Source organism: Cydia amplana, chromosome 6 (assembly GCF_948474715.1).
Source record: "Cydia amplana chromosome 6, ilCydAmpl1.1, whole genome shotgun sequence".
Classification (NCBI taxonomy): Eukaryota; Metazoa; Arthropoda; class Insecta; order Lepidoptera; family Tortricidae; genus Cydia; species Cydia amplana.
Window position 1 is genome coordinate 3,672,409 of NC_086074.1, and position 21,341 is coordinate 3,693,749.

The 21,341-nt window shown below is 40.1% G+C and overlaps 2 protein-coding genes across 3 annotated transcripts in view; both read right to left on the minus strand.

Annotated features, from left to right (window-relative positions):
- LOC134648698 (PXMP2/4 family protein 3) overlaps nucleotides 1–21,341 on the minus strand; it is a 381,574-nt gene that overhangs the window by 100,615 nt on the left and 259,618 nt on the right. The window lies entirely within an intron of this gene.
- The window catches only part of LOC134648711 (E3 ubiquitin-protein ligase HECW2), a 162,495-nt gene that overhangs the window by 3,835 nt on the left and 137,319 nt on the right, over nucleotides 1–21,341 (minus strand). The window contains exons 11-15 of the mRNA XM_063503220.1: nucleotides 10,874–11,065; nucleotides 9,025–9,291; nucleotides 4,984–5,149; nucleotides 2,518–2,730; nucleotides 206–372 (exon numbers count right to left, since the gene is read on the minus strand). Coding sequence (XP_063359290.1) covers nucleotides 206–372; nucleotides 2,518–2,730; nucleotides 4,984–5,149; nucleotides 9,025–9,291; nucleotides 10,874–11,065 — 1,005 coding nt within the window. The remainder of the gene's footprint in view (nucleotides 1–205; nucleotides 373–2,517; nucleotides 2,731–4,983; nucleotides 5,150–9,024; nucleotides 9,292–10,873; nucleotides 11,066–21,341) is intronic.

The following is a 21,341-nucleotide window of genomic DNA, read 5'->3' on the forward strand; positions in this document are numbered from 1 at the left end:
CAAATCCGCATCGATTTTATGCGGATGCGGATGTTGAAAATAATGCGGAAGTTCCGCGGTTGCGGATGCGGATATTCGCAACATCCCTGGTGTGTGGTACCTGTACTCGGTGTGCGCGCGCCAGTCCGGCACGTCCAGCTCGGGCGCGCCCGCGATCACCACTGGTTAAGCTGTAACGTATCGTAGTATCGGGTGTGTGTGATACCTGTCGATGGCCTGCCAGAACCACAGGATGACGGGGTGCGCGTCGTGGTAGCCGCCGCGGTACTCGGTGTGCGCGCGCCAGTCCGGCACGTCCAGCTCGGGCGCGCCGGCTATGACCAGCTCCAACTCGCGCGCGTCGAACGCGCCCACCAGTCGCGGGTCCACCACCTGCGCACGTAACTCACGTTTAGGGCCACTTGCACCATTCACTAACCCAGGGTTAACCGATTAACTTGTCCGATCCCGCGACCCGAAAACTAATTTTGTCGTTGTCTTCCAGTATGGCTCACATTTGAGCCGTGGGAGTTGAAATTTTGAATATCGTGGGAAATCTGGAAAATTTATTTACGGCTCCTATTTGAGCCCTTGGGATATGACAGGTTAAACCTGGAGTTACTATAGTTACCAGTACAATTTGACACTGGGTTACCGGTTTTACTGCTTAACCCCGGGTTATTGGGATGGTGCAAGTGGGCCTTATACTCCATTACAAAAAGCAAAATCTATTCTCAGTAGTCGGTTTTTTTCGGGGGATCGATTTGGGAAATTCTTATTTTGTTTCAAACACTAATATCTGGGTGACCGAACTTCGCTCGGAAAACATATAAAAACTCGAAAATGCGCGTTTTCTCAGAGATAAGACCTAGCTAGATCGATTTTTCGCCCCCGAAAACCCCCATATAGCAAATTTCATCGAAATCGTTAGAGCCGTTTCCGAGATCCCAGAAATATATATATAAATAAATAAATACATATAAATATACAAGAATTGCTCGTTTAAAGGTACAAATATTAGATAGATTAGATACATTAATACAGATGATCCGATTATAATCAGGTCAAGATCTGTTGGTAAAATCCCTCCTATCGGTCACTTTAGTATGGTAACTACCCAATTTGCCAAGCGGGTTTTGCGCCGTCATGATGATGGAAGATCTTGCCGAGTAAGTTACAGGTACCTATTAAATACGGAGATTTTAACTAGGATATGAGTTCGTCTTCAAAGACTCGCTAATAACTTCACAAACGGATGAGTATAGTGCTACCTTCAGTACCCACATGTTCTGGGCCACCGGGCTTTAACTCGATCATCTTCCTCGCGTTGTCCCGGCATTTTGCCACGGCTCATGGGAGCCTGGGGTCCGCTTGGCAACTAATCCCAGTAATTGGCGTGGGCACTAGTTTTACGAAAGCGACTGCCATCTGACCTTCCAACCTAGAGGGTAAACTAGGCTCGTATTGGGATTAGTCCGGTTTCCTCACGATGTTTTCCTTCACCGAAAAGCGACTGGTAAATATCAAATGATATTTCGTACATAAGTTCCGAAAAACTCATAGGTACGAGCCGGGGTTCGAACCCGCGACCTCCGGATTGCAAGTAGCACGCTCTTACCGCTAGGCCACCAGCGCTTGAATAAATATATAAATAAATAAATTGCTCGTTTAAAGGTATTAGATACATTAATACAGATGATCCGATTATAATCAGGTCAAGATCTGTTGGTAAAATCCCTCCTATCGGTGACTCTAGTATCGAAACTACCGAATTTGCCGAGCAGATTTTGCGTCTTCATGATGATGGAAGATCTTGCCGAGTAAGTTACAGGTACCTATTAAATACGGAGATTTTAACTACGATGAGTTCGTCTTCAAAGACTCACTAATCACTACATTAACTACATAGTATAAAACAAAGTCACTTCCCGCTGTCTATCCCTATGTATGCTTAGACCTTTAAAACTACGCAACGGATTTTGATGCGGTTTTTTTTAAATAGATAGAGTGATTCAAGAGGAAGGTTTATGTATAATTTGTTAACCCGTGCGAAGCCGGGGCGAGTCGCTAGTAAGTTCATAAACGCATGAGTATTATGGTACCTTTCTCGGTGACGGACATCTCTGGGCCGCCGATAGGGTTGCCAGATGGTCGGGATTCGGCGGGATTCTCCCGATTTTTAGGACGTGTTCCCGATTCCCGACAAAGTGAAAATTGTCCCGAAAAACAACATCACGTTATAAAACAATAATTTCAAGTTCAATACAATTAAGTTCTGAACTGTCGTCGAGCGAACCGACCCGCGTCGAGCCCGTCAGCGCGCGCGAGGGCGCGCGTGGCGAGACTGGGCAGAGCAGCTGACATAGTGCCAATAATGTTAAAATATCGTTGTTTTTAATACAATTAATTTAATTTGAATGGTTCATTTTCCCGACTTAAGGCCTAAAATCCCGAAAAATTGGTATTTTTTCCCGATTATAGCGCCTTTCGATCTGGCAACCCTAGCCGCCGAGCTTCAACTGGATATTGTTGACTCACCTCATGGAAGCCTCTCACGAGCCACTCGGTCTGCTCGGCCACGCCGCGCTCGACCCTCCAGCGCACCACCCGCTCCAGATATTCCTTCTTGTTCCGCTCCGTGACGGGCACATCGCGACCGCCTGGCTTCAGCTCTCGCTCCAGTACGCGGCCGTCGGCGAGACGTTCAGACACCGCGAACGTTAGCTCTAGGGACGACACGCAGCGGGCGGACTGGAAGGAAATGGTCAGAAAATTTTGAATGATGGGAGTGAACTTCGCTAGTCGAAGAAAAAAAAAACCGGCCAAGTGCGAGTCGGACTCGCGCACGGAGGGTTCCGCACCATCAACAAAAAATAGCGCAAAACAAGCAAAAAAACGGTCACCCATCCAAGTACTGACCCCGCCCGACGTTGCTTAACTTCGGTCAAAAATCACTTTTGTTGTATGGGAGCCCCACTTAAATCTTTATTTTATTCTGTTTTTAGTATTTGTTGTTATAGCGGCAACAGAAATACATCATCTGTGAAAATTTCAACTGTGACGGTTCGTGAGATACAGCCTGGTGACAGACGGACGGACGGACGGACGGACGGACGGACGGACAGCGGAGTCTTAGTAATAGGGTCCCGTTTTTACCCTTTGGGTACGGAACCCTAAAAAACAAGGGGTTGCACTCCGGGAGTGACGACAGCGACAGAAGTGAAAACTCAATGACTAGCCCAAAATATCTGCAGCACTATGTATAATTGAGCCATCCTCCTTTCTATTGAAAAACTGTAGTTCCGAAATTGCTGGCCAGTGAGCTTAAATTAGTAGCGTTAATCGTTTAAAATTCGAATAGAAATTGTAAAGTTACCTTGCAGACCTCGCATCTAAATATTCATGATATTTTGAGTTTTATTCACCAGTACTAGAGTTCACTTTTATTAGCGATTTCATCAAGATGTAGCTTTATTGAATTATATTTGAGTGATATAAAGTTAGAATGTAACTGTGAGATCCTCGTATTTCAGCCCGTACAAGATTAGAACCTTTTTCATGTAATGTCATTGAGTTTTTCTTTATTGATTTAAATGTCAATTAAATAAGTGGCCATCTAAATCTTACGGTCACGTGATCGCCTTACGCTGTCTCGAGTTTATCATTTTTTCCCAACCTCAAAAAGTGCCCAGCGCCGCTAAAGAAGTTTTCACTTCAAAAAGCACTCCTGTTGTACCAGAATTTAAAATATGTATACCTAAGTAACATCTTCAAATACAGTACTCTTTATAAGCCCGAAAGAAATAGGATTTGACTACTTAATCGTTGTCACGGGGAGCAAACTACATATAATATAAATAAAATACCTCTACATAATAAAAGAAGGAGAAACTGAAACGCCACCTACTTTCCCGTATAAATAAGCCTCTCGAAGACATACCTATTTGTAATGACTTCTTATAGTTCTTATACCTATTCGTGATGACAAATTACCTATTCTATACATATGTAGCTATTTTTGACGAATAAAGCAATACAGCCAGCCAACTTATCTTGAAGCGTCGAGTCGATGCCCTAATATCTCTAAAAGGCGAGTTGTTAATTATACCTACAGAGCCATTATTAACCCAGTTATTTCACATCAATTTCTTAAAATTTTAACTTCAGAGGGTAACGTGATATGTGACAACTATGTAGGTAAGTAAGTACCTATAGGAAGAGTAGAGTGAATTTAATGGCAAAGTGCCAAACGCCTAAAAAAACAATCATAATATTAGGGACACTGACACTCGATCTTTGAAATATTGGCCAAAAATAGAACAGTATTGATGTTTTAAATTTTAAATAGGCTTAATTTGTACGTGTTAAGTTTTATAACAATAGAAATTAATCGTAAATAGATTTGAAGATCAATCCAATGTCATTTCAGGTTAAAGATAATTGTGTTCATGAAATAATTTGAATGAGCGTAGTGGACGTAACATAAGAATCATAATCATAATGTATTGCATTCATAAATGGCCATGAAATACGCGCATGAAGTACATTTTTATCACTATACTTCGATAAAGTTTAATCAACTAAAGTAAGGTAAGTATCTACGATAATAAAGATTAAAAAATGCACCTATGCGTACGCTAAAATGAGTCAACAGTATCGAATGCCATAGTAAAGTCAGTGGAATCGTTCGAACGGAATTGTAAATTTGTGACCCGGCGTGGTGCGATAACATGAATAAAATTATCACCACGTGCTTTTCCGCACATGGCCGATGGGTGGTGGCCTGGTGGCGCCACCTATTTGCTAGCATGAATAACCGACGGATGGTAGCGCCATCTATTTGCTCGAGTGACTACTAACTGTGACGTTTTAGCAAACTTTAGTACCGGCGATTTCAACATAGATGGCGCTAGCAGTATCAATCGCAGCTCGCGGTCGAGTCATTACATTTTTTTATTCAGCATAACCATGGCATAACCATAGATTTTTTTTTTTTTTATTTACCTGTAACCACCGCAGCGAGGCGGCGAACTGCGCGTCCAACGCGTCGACGTCTTCGAGCGCTGGCGAGAGCCGTAGCAGGGCGCGGTACAGGGCGCGTGTGAACCAGGCTTCTAGCAGGTAGCCGTGCACCAGCGCCAGGCCTAGCACGCGCCCGGAGAAACGAAACCTGGAAATATAAAGTTTGTTAATAACGGGGCAACACTGAGAACAGCTACCGCGAAAATCTATTCGAAGAAAGTCACATAGACTTCTGTTGCTCTTGTAATACCTTTATATTAGAGTGCACGAGTGTAATGGACGCAAATAGACAAATGTCCTGTTCCTGTTTTATTAGAGAGCAGGACAGAAATTTCAGAACAGAACACATTACATTCGAACTAAATAGTATTTTTTAATTAAGTGTTGTTAATTGGAACTAATTATTGGTTTAACGCATTTTGATAAAACAGAGAACTGCCAAGTGTTTGATAAAAAATATAGCGTGCACGTGCGATACGACGTTTGCACTATTTTCGATGCAACATTATTGGTTCACATTATTACAACATCGACAGTGGCAACATTTAGAAACCTTGCTGCAAAAAGTTGCTTTCAATTCAACAGCATAGTGAAGCCAATAAAATAAATTCAAATTTTCTATGGGCCAATATCCCTTCGCGCCTACATTTTTCAAATTTGCCGCCTTTTTCTACTGACAAGATCTGCTTGACCATCTATATTGTGTTCCACATGATCCCAAATATTTTTGTAAGGATATGTAGGATTGTAGGTAGGTACCTACTTCCAAAAGTGCACAATAAAACCTATAATTTCCTCAAAAATCTACCGTAAATCAAATTCGTAACTTGACACTTAGTGAAACAAATGGTGTAGGTACCTATAACTATTGAGTCGGGCGACAAAAAACGCCCCAACGTGAAACGCTCGGTTGCCTTCCGTGAGTAACACTACACCTTGTTTGAGGTAACGTTAGAACGGACCTTAGGGCTGGGGCGTAAAAAATAGCATGCTGCGTGGGCCCTTGTACAGCCAGCAGCAGAAGTGGTTACGTGTATGAAGTGCTATGAAACGCTTTAGGCATTAATCTAATCTGAAAGACCATTGGACAAGCTTTGGGCAGTTACTAGTTTTTTTTTTAATGTTCAAGTTGTTCAAGGCGGATATCAACCGGTACATAGGTTGCCAGAGTACCTATAGAGGTACTCTGGCAAGCCAGCTTTGTCAGTAGAAAAAGGCGGCAGAAAAATGCAGGTGCGTAGGATCGAATCAAAGAAGATCGGATATCATATACAATTTTTAATTTCGCGCCTTTTTCTACTGAAAACGTTGGCATGCCGTATTGAATATTTTACGCAGTGGCGAATTTGTTATATTATTCCATAAAATGACATGGGTACATACAGTTGCAACGATTGCGAGGAAAAAAAGGGTGGAAAATGGTATTGATTGTATATAAATAGTTCACATTAAGTATCTATAAGAAATTGGTAACTAAGTACGTAATGAAAAAATTCATGAAATTAAGTTTCATTTGTCTTACTCCAGGAAACAAAAAATATTTTGATCACAGTACTTACTACGGAGCCTCTCTTCTCTCTTGTAATCTGACTAATTAAATTCTAGACAGCCGATTCGCTTTGAATTGTCTCTTTACAAGCAACTACAGTAATTATCATTAATTTTATAAACATTTGCCTGTCACGATTGTCGCAGGCCCGAGGGTCAGTATAACTAACGATTAATAATGCTAAACCCAATTAAAATGAGAGTTATTGTTGGCTCACTGGCCCATATAGGGTCACCGATAATTAGTACCGGGTACCGCTGATTGCGACAGTTTATAATCGCAGATAATGGTACATGTAGATACCTACCATTAACGACCATGGTCTCTGGCAACAGGGTCTTATATGTACTTCAAATCCAAGGGTCGTACCTACCTACTTCTCAAACTAAACTAAGAAAATTTTTCTTTCGAAATTACTACAGCAAACAGTGTTTGTTTCAATTTAATAGTCTTTTTCTGTATTTTTTTATTGAGGTGTGTATAGATTTAGATGTAGTTGTTTTTGTAAACTTCGTTCTTCAAAAATACATCATTACCTACATTAGTAAAAGTTTTACTACATCCTCTATATATTTCTTAAATAATAATTGAATCGAAGACCAATAAAATAATCATCTTGTCCGTATTAGTACATCCGCTGTTTGTCTGGCGCTATTGTTGCTATGCTTATGTTATACTTACTCGTATGGTAGCCAATACGAGAACAATGGTGGTTACTGCATAACGGTTTGCCATTCAAATTAAAAGTCTAAAGAGTTCAATAGTATATTTATTTAATAGTAAGCTTTATTAGAGGTCCACTAGTGCAATTAATTTAAATCCAAACCTAACTCTTCTGCATACATATACTTGGTCAAACAGATCTTGACAGTAGAAAAAGGCGGCAAATTTGAAAAATGTAGGCGCGAAGGGATATCGTCCCATAGAAAATTTGAATTTCGCGCCTTTTTTTACTGACAAGATTTGGTTGACCAGCTATAGTTCAATTATAAGTGCATATATAAAATAAAAAAGAATAAAGTAAGAAACTGCATTATGACAATTGATCGACTTTTTACACTAGAAAAATATGTGCATTAACATTGTTTGTATTGTTAGATAATTGCCATCCATCGGCATTGTCATACAATATGTATGAGACAACGTAATTTGTATGATTGCGGATAATTGGTGTGATAACTACGTGTGTATTGGTCCGTAATGGTGCTCGTTGGCGGTTCCGACAGATTCAATCATAGTGTTTACTCGTATTTTAAATCGCGTTAAATGGATTTAAACTATACTAGGTACTACATAGTACATTTAAGTGTGTAAGGCCTAGCTGTAGCTAAGACGACAATCGTACATCGGCCAACGCAAAACGAAAAGAAAAAATGTAACGGGACGGGATGATAGATGTTGCGAAAACTCACGTGACTATTTCCAAAAATTATTTAAGTTTCTATTAGCATTATGTATCAACGATTGCTGTATCTAAGAGTACTATAAATACACTTAAACAACAAACAATAAGTAAGTTATCGTTGGATTGTATTTTAAAATGCTAGGTTAATTCAGTGCAAGTCAGAGTTGCCTTTATACGTACATTGTCTTGTCTTGTTGGTAAATTGATTGAATAGATACTAATCCTGACGGAACTTGAATACTAATAGACATTTGTTGATTTATATGGTACTAAGGGTTAGTTAAACCTAATATAAGGGAAGTTTAAACTCAAACCAATAAACTTTCGACATTCCTGTGGGCTTATTACTGACCGAGAGAGAATAATTGTGTTTTTATTTTATTCGTAATATAGGTATGTCACTGTCGATCTTAGGTTACTAAGATCGACAGTGACATACCTATATTACGAATAAAAGCGCGAGAAACAGAACGCCACGCTCCCCATTTCTGAGCCGTTTCATGTCAGTTGGTTTTTCACGGGCGGTTAAACAGATAGCTTAAACGCTAATAGAAACTTAAATAATGTATTGAAATAGTCACGTGATTTTTCGTAGCATCTGTCATCCCGATAAATTTTTAGGGTTCCGTACCCAAAGGTTAAAAACGGGACCCTATTACTAAGACTCCGCTGTCCGTCCGTCCATCCGTCCGTCCGTCCGTCTGTCACCAGGCTGTATCTCACGAACCGTGATAGCTAGACAGTTGAAATTTTCACAGATGATGTATTTCTGTTGCCGCTATAACAACAAATACTAAAAACAGAATAAAATAAAGATTTAAGTGGGGCTCCCATACAACAAACGTGATTTTTGACCGAAGTTAAGCAACGTCGGGCGGGGTCAGTACTCAGTACTTGGATGGGTGACCGTTTTTTTGCTTGTTTTGCTCTATTTTTTGTTGATGGTGCGGAACCCTCCGTGCGCGTGTCCGACTTGGCCGGTTTTTTCTTTTCATTTAGAGTTTGTCGATGTACGACTGTCATCAATGTCCCCTTGGCTAGCCCTCCAAAAGAAGTAAACTCCACTCACCACTCATGATGGTTGTCGACAAACGCCGACATGGGCGACACGTGGACCGTGTACGTGTCATTGGCAGAATACTCGAACAGGCCATAGTAAGGGTTGAACAGCTCGCGCGACAGCAGGAAGAAGAACTCCCGACTGGGCCCGCCGTAGTCCAGGCCTTCCTCGCCGTCCCAGAGGACGCACAGCTTGCCCTTCTGAAGCTCCTTCTTGCCGCAGGACATGATGCGGCGGAACGCGTCTTCTAGAAGGTGCTCGCGGCGGATGTGAAGCCTGGAATTTGAGGGGGATTTATTAGGCCTATATCAAAATTTGCCAAGCCAAATGCAATTTTGAGTTGTCAATTATGACAAAAAGAGAGAAAGAGAGTCTGATTGAGAATAATATGCGAAACGGTAAGCTAAGCTGTCGTAGGATTTATATTATGATAAAAACAGACAGTCATTTCGCTAATGCGCTAGCTGGAACTTACGCCTAATCTACTTGAACAGGCTTAAGATTTATCATACTTAGTTTTCAACTATCCTCCTAAGGCCCAAGGTCCTATCTATAGTACTTCTGCAGTTCGATGCAATTTAAATCATATTCAATTCGAACAGAATCGCTTTTGCTTTGTCTCGTTCAATCTTAAAACAACGAAAAGGCAACTCTATTTCCTACACTATAGGTTCAGTTTTCTGTGGTAAATTTTGGATATTTCATTTGTATGGCCTTAGGAGGATATAGAAAAAGAGTAACTTACTTAAGTTTCCCGGGCCCCTGTCCGTAGCCCTTGCTCTCCAGCTTCCTATAGAACGCCCGCAGCTTGGCCTCGAAGTCCCGTCGCTGTGGCGCGGGCGCCCGTGTGCTGCGCGCGACCTACTAGCTCATGATGGCACTATCATATAGTACAGTAACTTACTTGAGTTTCCCGGGCCCCTGTCCGTAGCCTTTACTCTCCAGCTTCCTATAGAACGCCCTCAGCTTGGCTTCGAAGTCACGCCGCTGCGGCGCGGGCGCCCGTGTGCTGCGCGCGACCTACTAGCTCATGATGGCACTATCATATAGTACAGTAACTTACTTGAGTTTCCCGGGCCCCTGTCCGTAGCCTTTACTCTCCAGCTTCCTATAGAACGCCCTCAGCTTGGCTTCGAAGTCCCGTCGCTGCGGCGCGGGCGCCCGTGTGCTGCGCGCGACCTACTAGCTCATGATGGCACTATCATATAGTACAGTAACTTACTTGAGTTTCCCGGGCCCCTGTCCGTAGCCTTTACTCTCCAGCTTCCTATAGAATGCCCTCAGCTTGGCTTCGAAGTCCCGTCGCTGCGGCGCGGGCGCCCGTGTGCTGCGCGCGACCTACTAGCTCATGATGGCACTATCATATAGTACAGTAACTTACTTGAGTTTCCCGGGCCCCTGTCCGTAGCCTTTACTCTCCAGCTTCCTATAGAACGCCCTCAGCTTGGCTTCGAAGTCACGCCGCTGCGGCGCGGGCGCCCGTGTGCTGCGCGCGACCTACTAGCTCATGATGGCACTATCATATAGTACAGTAACTTACTTGAGTTTCCCGGGCCCCTGTCCGTAGCCTTTACTCTCCAGCTTCCTATAGAACGCCCTCAGCTTGGCTTCGAAGTCCCGTCGCTGCGGCGCGGGCGCCCGTGTGCTGCGCGCGACCTACTAGCTCATGATGGCACTATCATATAGTACAGTAACTTACTTGAGTTTCCCGGGCCCCTGTCCGTAGCCTTTACTCTCCAGCTTCCTATAGAACGCCCTCAGCTTGGCTTCGAAGTCCCGTCGCTGCGGCGCGGGCGCCCGTGTGCTGCGCGCGACCTACTAGCTCATGATGGCACTATCATATAGTACAGTAACTTACTTGAGTTTCCCGGGCCCCTGTCCGTAGCCTTTACTCTCCAGCTTCCTATAGAATGCCCTCAGCTTGGCTTCGAAGTCCCGCCGCTGCGGCGCGGGCGCGCGTGTGCTGCGCGCGGCCGCCGGCGACGCGGCCGGCGACGGCGCCGCGCGGCCCTCCGCCGGCACGTAGCTCATGATCTCCTGCTCGAACAGGCTGCAAGAGAAAGGGATGGGTTAGTCCAATGTGCATATTTCTACAAAATCCGGGATTCGGGCTACTTTCAAAGAAAACGCAATTTTTTTATAATTTTTCCATCGAGTCATACGATCGTATAGCTATGTTTTGAAATAACGTTAGAGGTATTTAAGGGCTGCTAAGTTAGGTTAGTCGTATTTAAATTACGTTTAGATAGCTTTTTACCTAACTAAAGAAGAAAAGATGATATTTTCTTGTAAAGTAGAACTTAGTGTTAAATGTCCAATAAAGGAAAGTTACTACCTACACGTAACTTTGTTAATCGTGTGCAAACTTAATCAAGTACTTACATACTTAAAGAGAGGCTTAGATAAGAGCCAAAATACCTTAAGTTCCTGATTTATAGGAATCGATAATTGTCTATTTAGCGAACGGTCAATAAATATAGATCGCAGAGATATCTGGTGTCGGTGCGATTTCCTCTGCGCCGTGACGCAAGCACTTTCGATAATACCTCGAGCAGGCAATGAAATCGAGATACTTAAATTGTAGAGTTGTAAGGATATTGTGGTCCTGTATTTGTTGTTGCACATAGATGACGGTTCGAAAGGATAATTAGCAATGATAGTTATCTTGATAATTATCGTGATTTTTATGCCTGATAATTATCGATTTGATAATAACCTCAAATTTCAAAACCTAAAATACAAAAAAACGCCCGGATATTTTTTTTACTATCAAAGAATTCAAAGGAAATAAATATAGCACCATCCATACCTGGGATAATTATCCGATATTTATCGGATAATTATCGCGATATTTATCAAAGACTATAATTATCTGGATAATTTCTGACATATAGGCAAAATTATATTTAGAAGTGCGTGGGATTTTAAAGAAGATTTTTGCCTATTTAAGCACAATTTTATATCGATGGATCATAATTCATATCTAAGTGGCTATTTAAGTTAGGTGTAATGCAGAGCATATAATTGATATACCTATTCGTAATGTGACATCAACTAACGAGTATTTATTTATAAAATACAACGGAATGAGGAGCAACTACCGTATACATTCAACTAATCTTAATAAAATTCCCTACACTTAACCTACATAGCAACTATGGAATTCACTCAATTCACTGACGTATGAAATGAAAATGAACCTAGCACCTATACCTTGTTCGCTAAATTATGAAACATAAAATAAAAACAGTACAAGTACCTACGCAATTAATTTCATCTTCGTTTGGATCATGCCATCAAAGTTACAACTGACATAAACCTTACTCCAACAAAATAAGGTCCGCTATTGGTCACTTTTAATAACGTAATTAAAACAAAACAAGCACCATGTGTGAAAGTCGGCGAACTCGGGTAACAGAGCGTGAACTATTAAATTATAATAGAGAAGGAACCGGCTAATTGCTGGCCTCATCAATCCTGCAAGCGTGGGAGGATCGCGGCACGACAATACTTGGATTATAGGCTGATGCGGGAAGGTGAACATTACACTTACAATTTACATTACACCCCTTGGTACCTAAGTTTACTTTTTATTTAACATACTGTAAGTCCATGAGGATTGCGAACTGGAAGTGTTTTGAAGTTTCCACATAGGACAAGATGGAATAAATAACAATAACACCATCATAGGTACCATGCGTGGTACCGTTATTAAGCACTAAAAGGAGCGCGACACGAACCTTATGTTGTTTGCAGATATCTATACATGCATGATTAAGTAGGGTACCAAAGTGACATGAATAGCTATCATTAACATATTTATAAGTAGCTTCAGCTATGACGAGACCTATCATCATGCGAAAACGACTTCGCATTGAACCCACCTCGACTCCACGTCTTCATTTCCAGTCTTAAGGCTCCGAATCTGTTACAAAATCAACGTTATGCAACCCAAGGCTCCGCTTTCCCGTTTCCCGTGAAACGGCTAAAATGCCCACGAGGTGCAATGAACCGTGATAGATTATATCCAAAAAGAGGAGCGCAAGGCCGGCCCACATTAGACAGAGACAAAAAGCTCTGGGCTAGTAATACGAGTATAGTAATCGATTTAGGCGAGCGAGATTTAGGTGCTCCGGGTGCTCCGCCCCCCGCTCGTGGTGGAGATTAGGTAATTAGTATAATTTCATTTGGGCCCGATGGCTGCGTTCCTTGGACCGTCTACGCTTAATCGCTGATAAATCTCGATTGAATATACTGATATTTTCTACACGAAACTAAAATGTTCTATATCGGAGCTTTGAACGACTTGCTAACCGGACTAAATATGTTCGGCCCACGCAACATCCAACACAAGTAAAAAAAACAAGGTATTGTTGCTACACTTGCTAGATTTCTGAATGCATCCTAAGAATCACGCGTCGTCGCTTTTCATAGATTAATCGTTATCCAAGGAAAGTGCATGCTTTTCAGTTAGGTACTTCAGTGAATATTCTGAAATAAGTTTCACTACCTTCTAGATCCTGATATTTATTTAGGAAGTCCAAAGTGACTTGAATGTACTCAGAGAGAACCACGAGAACAGAGTTTTGGAAGGAAAAAATGCCAGGCGGTCTTTGGTGTCAGTCAATTCGGCTCGTTGCGACACAGTACCTTAGGTAGTCTAAAAATAATCATTACCATTCAACAAATTATGTAACCTCAAAACTGTAGTCTAAACATCGGAGTTCACTCCAGTGTTTCGCAGAACGCCACGCCATTCGGCACGCCGCGCCACCCAAATGCAACCCGTACCTTGTAAGGATGTCTTTCGAACGGAATTACTAGCATGCGATTATTGTGAGGCCAATTGCAACATTTGCAGCCATAAACCGATGCTATAAATGTCTTATGAAGATAGAAAAGTGACCATGAATTATTTACCGATGCCCAAGGCGCGATCGAGGCTACGCTGCGTCCCAGTCCTTTCATGCTGTGTCAATACCTCTTTGCTTTGCCACCTGGCCACACACGTCATCGACCCAATTTCCTGAATACCTACATGCCATCATGAAAGGCTTATCAATCCGTCATCATTTCACAGTAAATAAGACTAAGGACCTAGTATGCTAGATCATTCTTTAGCTACCTGCTCAATGCCAAAGACAGTAATTACTTGCATTGTTTGATCGATAGGTCCGCAGTTATTTGTACCACAAAGGCTAATAATTGAGGAAACATTTCGGTGCGTACGCACAGTCGCACAAGGCCGAGTCCCGACGCGGTGGGAATGACCTAAAATTACACCGGTATCTAAAGAACACTTGGCGCGTTAGATTGGGCATTGCACTGAATATAGGAGCTGGTACTTTTTAGGAACGCTATCAAACTCTACTACCCATTTTAGACATTTCTGGGGAGAATACATGTAAGTATTTTTTCAAATCAGTGGAACTTGAACCCCCTTGACTCCTCAAGAATTCACCTAGCGTTATCTTCGGTTAATAACGAAAACGCTCACGGCGCTAAAGGCTAAAAAACTGATTTATACCTATAATGGCGTTCACCGTCATTATACAAGCATCCGGCATATCCTAAGCATATATCATCGAGCCCCCGAAAGTTAATGAGTGGACGGCGCGTGCTTGGCCCGGGGGTACCGGAGACGTTCTTCCATTTGCCTACCGAGCTGGCTTGCTTGATCGCTTGGATAAACCAGCGTAAAAACGCTCTTTTGTAGTGACGTTTTTCGAGGTCTCCTTACATTAGTTACCCCTTCGCTAGTTCTTAAGAAATCTTTGAGAATACATGACCAGACTGGCTCGGTCACGCACCTCGACAGGTGCGCGAGGTGGGGCTACAGGCTCCAGGCACCAGCGATACTCTCCATGATAACGGCTGATGTCTTGATAACGATTTAGGCCTAGTGGTACAGCACCAGTGCCTTCGGCAGTTTACGGCTACAGACAGATGGCATTCTTCGTGTTACAGGGAGAGATTACCACCACTAGATCGGTAAATATGAAGGGCGTTAGCCGTAATTCATTTGTTTTATTCGTTGGATTTATGTTTATGCCCGTTTTAGAGACACGCTGACACATTGAGTTCAATAGTTTTGTAATGTATTTTTAATAAGGAAGGAAAACCATATGTCTGGAATTTGCATTGCAATGTGTTTATATAAGGACAGGAAACTTTGTGAAAACAATATAAATACATCAACTTGGAAACTAAAATGTAAACCTTCGAAATGCACGATAACACACCCATTAGACGTTAATAGAGGAAACGCCAAATGAAGCCGAGCCAACAAAAACAGAGAGGTCCGATAGAAATGCAAATATAGATTAGATTACATCTAGGGTTAACAGATATACCTATTCTGATTACTGAAAATACGAGAATCATGAACAGAATACCTGATACACAATCCGCAAGTTGGTCTCTTCTCGGTAAATGATCTTTGTGTTATAGAAAAAACGTTATTCAATTCAATTCAATTCAATTTATTTTGTCATGTAGGTATACAAGATACACTTATGTCCGTCAATAAACAGTATTCAGTGTGTTAAAAAACCGGCCAAGTGCGAGTCGAACTCGCGCACGGAGGTTCCGCACCATCAACAAAAAATAGAGCAAAACAAGCAAAAAAACGGTCACCCATCCAAGTACTGACCCCGCCCGACGTTGCTTAACATCGGTCAAAAATTACGTTTGTTGTATGGGAGCCCCACTTAAATGTTTATTTTATTCTGTTTTTAGTATTTGTTGTTATAGCGGCAACAGAAATACATCATCTGTGAAAATTCCAACTGTCTAGCTATCACGGTTCGTGAGATACAGCCTGGTGACAGACGGATGGACGGATGGACGGACGGACGGACGGACGGACGGACGGACGGACGGACGGACGGACGGACGGACGGACGGACGGACGGACAGCGGAGTCTTAGTAATAGGGTCCCGTTTTTACCCTTTGGGTACGGAACCCTAAAAACTATCCCTTAATATTTATTTAAAAAATACCGAACTATACTTTGTGCACTCGTATTTGCGTTATTTGACACATGACACTGACAACAGCAATAGAACGTAAAATATCTTGCACATCGAAATTACAAAGGAAGACAATTGCACTGCGAACGTTTACTTTCTACGTCTTTTTTTTTAATTTAGGGTTGGCCGGCCACCACCGTTATGAATCGGTAGTCGTCTAAGTAAATCGATATACATTTTTCATTTTAGGTCGCAACAATTAAAATCAGTTCAATGTTTTATTCATAAAATATACATTTTACACGTCAAATTTTTAAACATTATTACATCTAGGTAAATTTTGTTATAAATCATTCATATTACAATAGATATTAGATATTTATAACAAAGCATTATTACATTTATTATATCTTCTTATTATTATTTATTAACCATATAATTCTAACTTTATTTAAATCTCAAATAAAAAATCATTAAACGTCACAATTTGATACCTCAGTCTAGGTGCCATCCAATCTTAATCTCTATTCGTCAGTCATGATGTGTCAAATGACGCAAATAAGAATAATTCCACTATACAATATAAATTATGCCATTTTCTTATCATACCCATCAGCCAGAGCAAACCACCGAAATTTCTCACATTTCAGGAAAAATCCTGTCGTCTGGTAACACTGATAGAATCTGGATATCGGGACGAATAGACATCTTGCACGTTGCCTCGTGGTATCGAGACGTCTCGGTCCCGTTTTCTGTCGTAATCGTTACTTTGACACGTTAAGGTGACACTAATGATTGCAGCGACCTCTTAAAATGTCTCGAGAATCTTCTGATCGATGTTCATTTGTTTTCCGCGCCGAGAAACCAATTCTTCCATCGTCTAGTTTTGAATTTGGAATATTATCGTAGCGCGAGGAAAAGTTTGCTAGAACTTTAAAATTGAAAAAACTTGGAAGTAAGGTATTACGCGAGGAAGGTTCGATATCAAATTCCACAGATCGAAATTACAGTTTGAGTCAATCAACGAAATCATTGAATAAATCGAAGAAGATAACCGGCTATATGAAATGAATATCATCAATAAGTTGGTATTGGCATCTTAATGTGTAATCAAAAATTCCGGTGCCATAGCTCCGGCCACCTGTGATTAGAGCTCCCTAGCGTACTCGTAATGACTGCCTGCGCGGGCGCCGAGGGCCTCGGGCAACATGCAGCCTGTATCTTCACAATACCTTTTTATAACTGGTAGTTTACTTCATGTCTAGTATAGTTGTAGCTAGTTGCTCGTAAGACTATAAGTAACCGGAGGTCAGACGTGAATTGGTTCTCCTGTAAGATTGTGTTGAAAAAGTATTCTGAATAACCGACTCTGGCGCAGCGCAGGTAGACGCAGACGCCTCGAAACGGATAGATTAACGGCAGATCTACACTCGACGCCATTTTTTACCAAACTTCATTACAACACGCTTTGTCTGGATTCTTTATTGTCATTGACATTTGATTGGGTAGGAGTCCAAACATTTCAAACTGCACCCATTGTACCGTAACGCTCGAAAGTATCATATTACTTCTGAGAATAATTCTAATATTGACACGTACTCGGATTCGGCTGTTCCAACACAATAGGCAGCGATTTAAGGTTTAAATAAAGTGTCCAATTTGGTTTTTACAATAGCGCGACCTTTTATGAGTCGATACGTGCCTAATATTCAACAAAATTACTTCCTAGGACTACCATTAGCTTAAGAAACAAAGGTTACAGCGGTTTGTTTGTGCCAGGTTTGTGCATTGACAACAACATTAATAAAGCTAATATTAAGACCTTAATTTCATTGGTGAAGTATTGCTATTCAGATTTGATTAGGTATTAGTCATTCTCAGAAGGCTAATCGCAGCTTCAAGTGAGACTGTTAACGATTTGTTGTGCATAATTATTTGACTAATTGTAAACTAGCTACTATGAATGATCGTTAGCCCAGTGAGTATTAAATACTATAATAGTAAGTTAAGTTTGTTTACACTTACGTATTCGTAAGTACGATTATACTGAAACATTGATTATTATTTGTTAGCCTGGTAATGATCATTGTCAGACAAAGGCCAGTTTTTTAATACACATAAAATAAACGACATAATTTGTTCAAGATATGAAATGATTACATTTCACTTACTTTCCATTGATTAATTTCGCTCTGACATTATTATTGTCTAGTATATAAATTTGATAAAATTTATATTGAAAATATACTTATTTTCAGTGCTTTTGAACGTAGAGGAATGTACTTACAATTTTTGGCTAGAATATCGTGTTTTTCTTTTCCTGACCTATAAGTGCGATATTCCTATTTATTTTTGATTATTCCCTGTTTTTTGTATGGCTATTAGTAATTGATGAACCAGGTATCCACGCCCACAAATTACAGTTTCCCAGAATTTTACAAATTGATTTAGCTTTTATAATCCAAGACCGGAATTAGGGCCATTAAATGATGGGTCTGGTGTGGATAATCTTTAGATTCGCTATAAATAAAGATGTTACATATTTTAAAAATTTATTTATGACATAATATCATATACGACAGGAAGGTTACCTTCAAATTGTTACCAATAAAATAGAAACTAATAAACATATTGTGTTAGAGGTATAGAAATACTGCTTTTAACATAATGGTAGGTCATGCGAAATTAAATCTTATCTCACAAGATTTCAAATTGTATAATTTATATCTATTTGTTTACTTTAAAAACTAGTCCATATTTTACAAAGTAGACCAACAGTTGCCCTACAATACAAAGATAACGATACTGAGAATCAGATACGATCGGTCGGTATCGAGGAAAAGTGCTGGACATTACACTACATTTTCACGGTTTGATGCGCCGACTCATTCAACTATGCACGTATAAACATTTGCACACATTTATTAGGTAGGTATTAGATGCCACAATATCTAAAGTGTGGACACGAAAAAATCTGGTCATGCATGATGCATGATATGGTAAATCTTTTAAATTAATGTGGATTTTCAAGCAGCACTTTTTGAAATAATTTGTGGATATAAAACTACATAAAAAGGATTTAGTTATCTGTGACTTTTAGCATTATATATTCCACCATACTTATAGGTATTTTTGTAACGAACCAGTGCTAATATACCGAACATTTCTGGACAGGTAAACAATACGTACAAGGTTTTAGTTAATTAGCATATGTACAGTAACTGTAGCATTCTGTACATTAGTTTTACGGTGGATATTACGATACGAAGGACTTCCGGACGGTGCGCGTGCAACATTTGCACAACAGTATTGCGCGCTCTATTAATAAATATAAAGGCCATGTTGTTTCTTTTTGTATATGTAAAAACTGTGAAGTATTAATTTTATATACCTAGTTTTACACTTCAATATAACTTGCCGCCGCAACAATTTTAATGTACAAATTGCTTACGAAAGTGATGAAAGTTCATATATCCGTTACATATATGAAACTTACATTCTAACATATAGGTTCATATATCTAACAAATACATGTCAGATTGTTTTACTTTTAGATGAGGCTAAAAGTATACTGTTATATTGTAAAAAATATACAGCTACCAGCAGGGGCATGAAAGTAAATTAAAATTAAAATTGGTACCTACAGTAAGCTGCTGTAAAAACTACCTAAGGAGCTGTTAACATTTTTAACAAGGCGCTTTCATGATATGTATATGAAAGGGAGGTAGGCAAGTCCTGAAATATCAACACAATTAAACAGCTAAAAAGGATGTGACATGTTTGTTCTCTACATAGTTATGCCGTCCGTACAAAGGGCAAACAACAGTGTCTGCCTTTTGTAAGTAATTAATTGCATCAGGAAGTCAACGGACACAATGCGGGAGCCCAGCCCGACTGACCCCCCATCGCATAAGGACAATGTATTTCCTTTTTTCCAACATCACTAATGGAAGTGTATGTATATACTTAACATGTGTTGTGTCTAGATAAATTAGACTTAGTTACAATGGAGTAAGGCGCACAGTGGAAAAGATAAGTGGGGTAATTTGACCGTCAACTGAAAGCCGAGCATATGGCGGAATATCGCAATGTGTTTGATGTTATCTATTGAAAGTTGGCGAAAGGCTTTTAGCACATTTGGTCTCTTTGTGGGAGTTTCTTTTGTTTTTTAAATTGAACGATTTATGCACATATACATGTTCTGTCTGTGTTTCTTTACCGTCTAGGACTTTGCAAACTTTACGTATTGCGATAGCACTTTTATTTATGAATGAAATGACTAGAAAATAACAAAATTATATAAGATGCTAGGAAGATAATTATATTTCTAGTTTACATGAGTTTAGTCCAAAATATCCAAATAAAACATTAATGAAAAATAAAACATAATGAACAACTTATAAAAGCTAATTATAGCACTCTCTTAAAAAACCCACCTACCTCGTGTTCGTAATGCTGGCACATAAATATGTATGTATAATAGCCCACCTATATTTCACTTTGGAAATATTAAGCATAATGATTTAAATTGGATACATCTAACTTACTATATTATTTGGGCTCATCTCTGCAGCTAATTATCTAATTAGACAGATTGTCGAACTTTGGGAGTTTCGATTATCAAACATGATAATATAATTATTATCATGTTACGTACGTACGTAACCGTAGTACATCATTAATCTCGTAACAAATATACTTAAAACAAATGTACTTAGTTCATGCAATTATATGTTCGCAAACGTCTTTATCACATTAGTATCGAGTGGGCAATAAAATTAATTGAAATTGATTGTAATAAAGACATTACATATGTCGGCTTTCATAGATTAGTGTAAATTGCTTTATAGCAATAAGGATACATAACACGATTGTTGGCTTGTAATGTCTAGATGACTGTACGGAAATATATTACCTACGTGATATTAAATGTAGATTTAGAAAACGTATTGCTCACGTAATATGTAAGTGGATTACTCTCTCGACCATTACGTTTACTATCGTATATTTTTATCACTTATATTTAAGAGACTAATGATATCACTACATAGTATAAAACAAAGTCGCTTCCCGCTGTCTGTCCCTATGTATGCTTAGATCTTTAAAACTACGCAAATATTTGTTTAAGTAAAAAAGATTCGCAAAGTAAATTTGCGAAAATAAGTTATTATCACGGACGGACAGGAAGCAAGGACACCGACCGATTGGTGCGCCCGCGCCTACGCCCTACATGAACAATTATTGGCAAATCGTAAAGATATTGTCCTTCGATCACTATGGCTTGTATTTAATTAAGATATAGGGACTTCCTGCAGTTTCAAAATGAAACTACGATTTTAAGGCGGTGTCTAAGT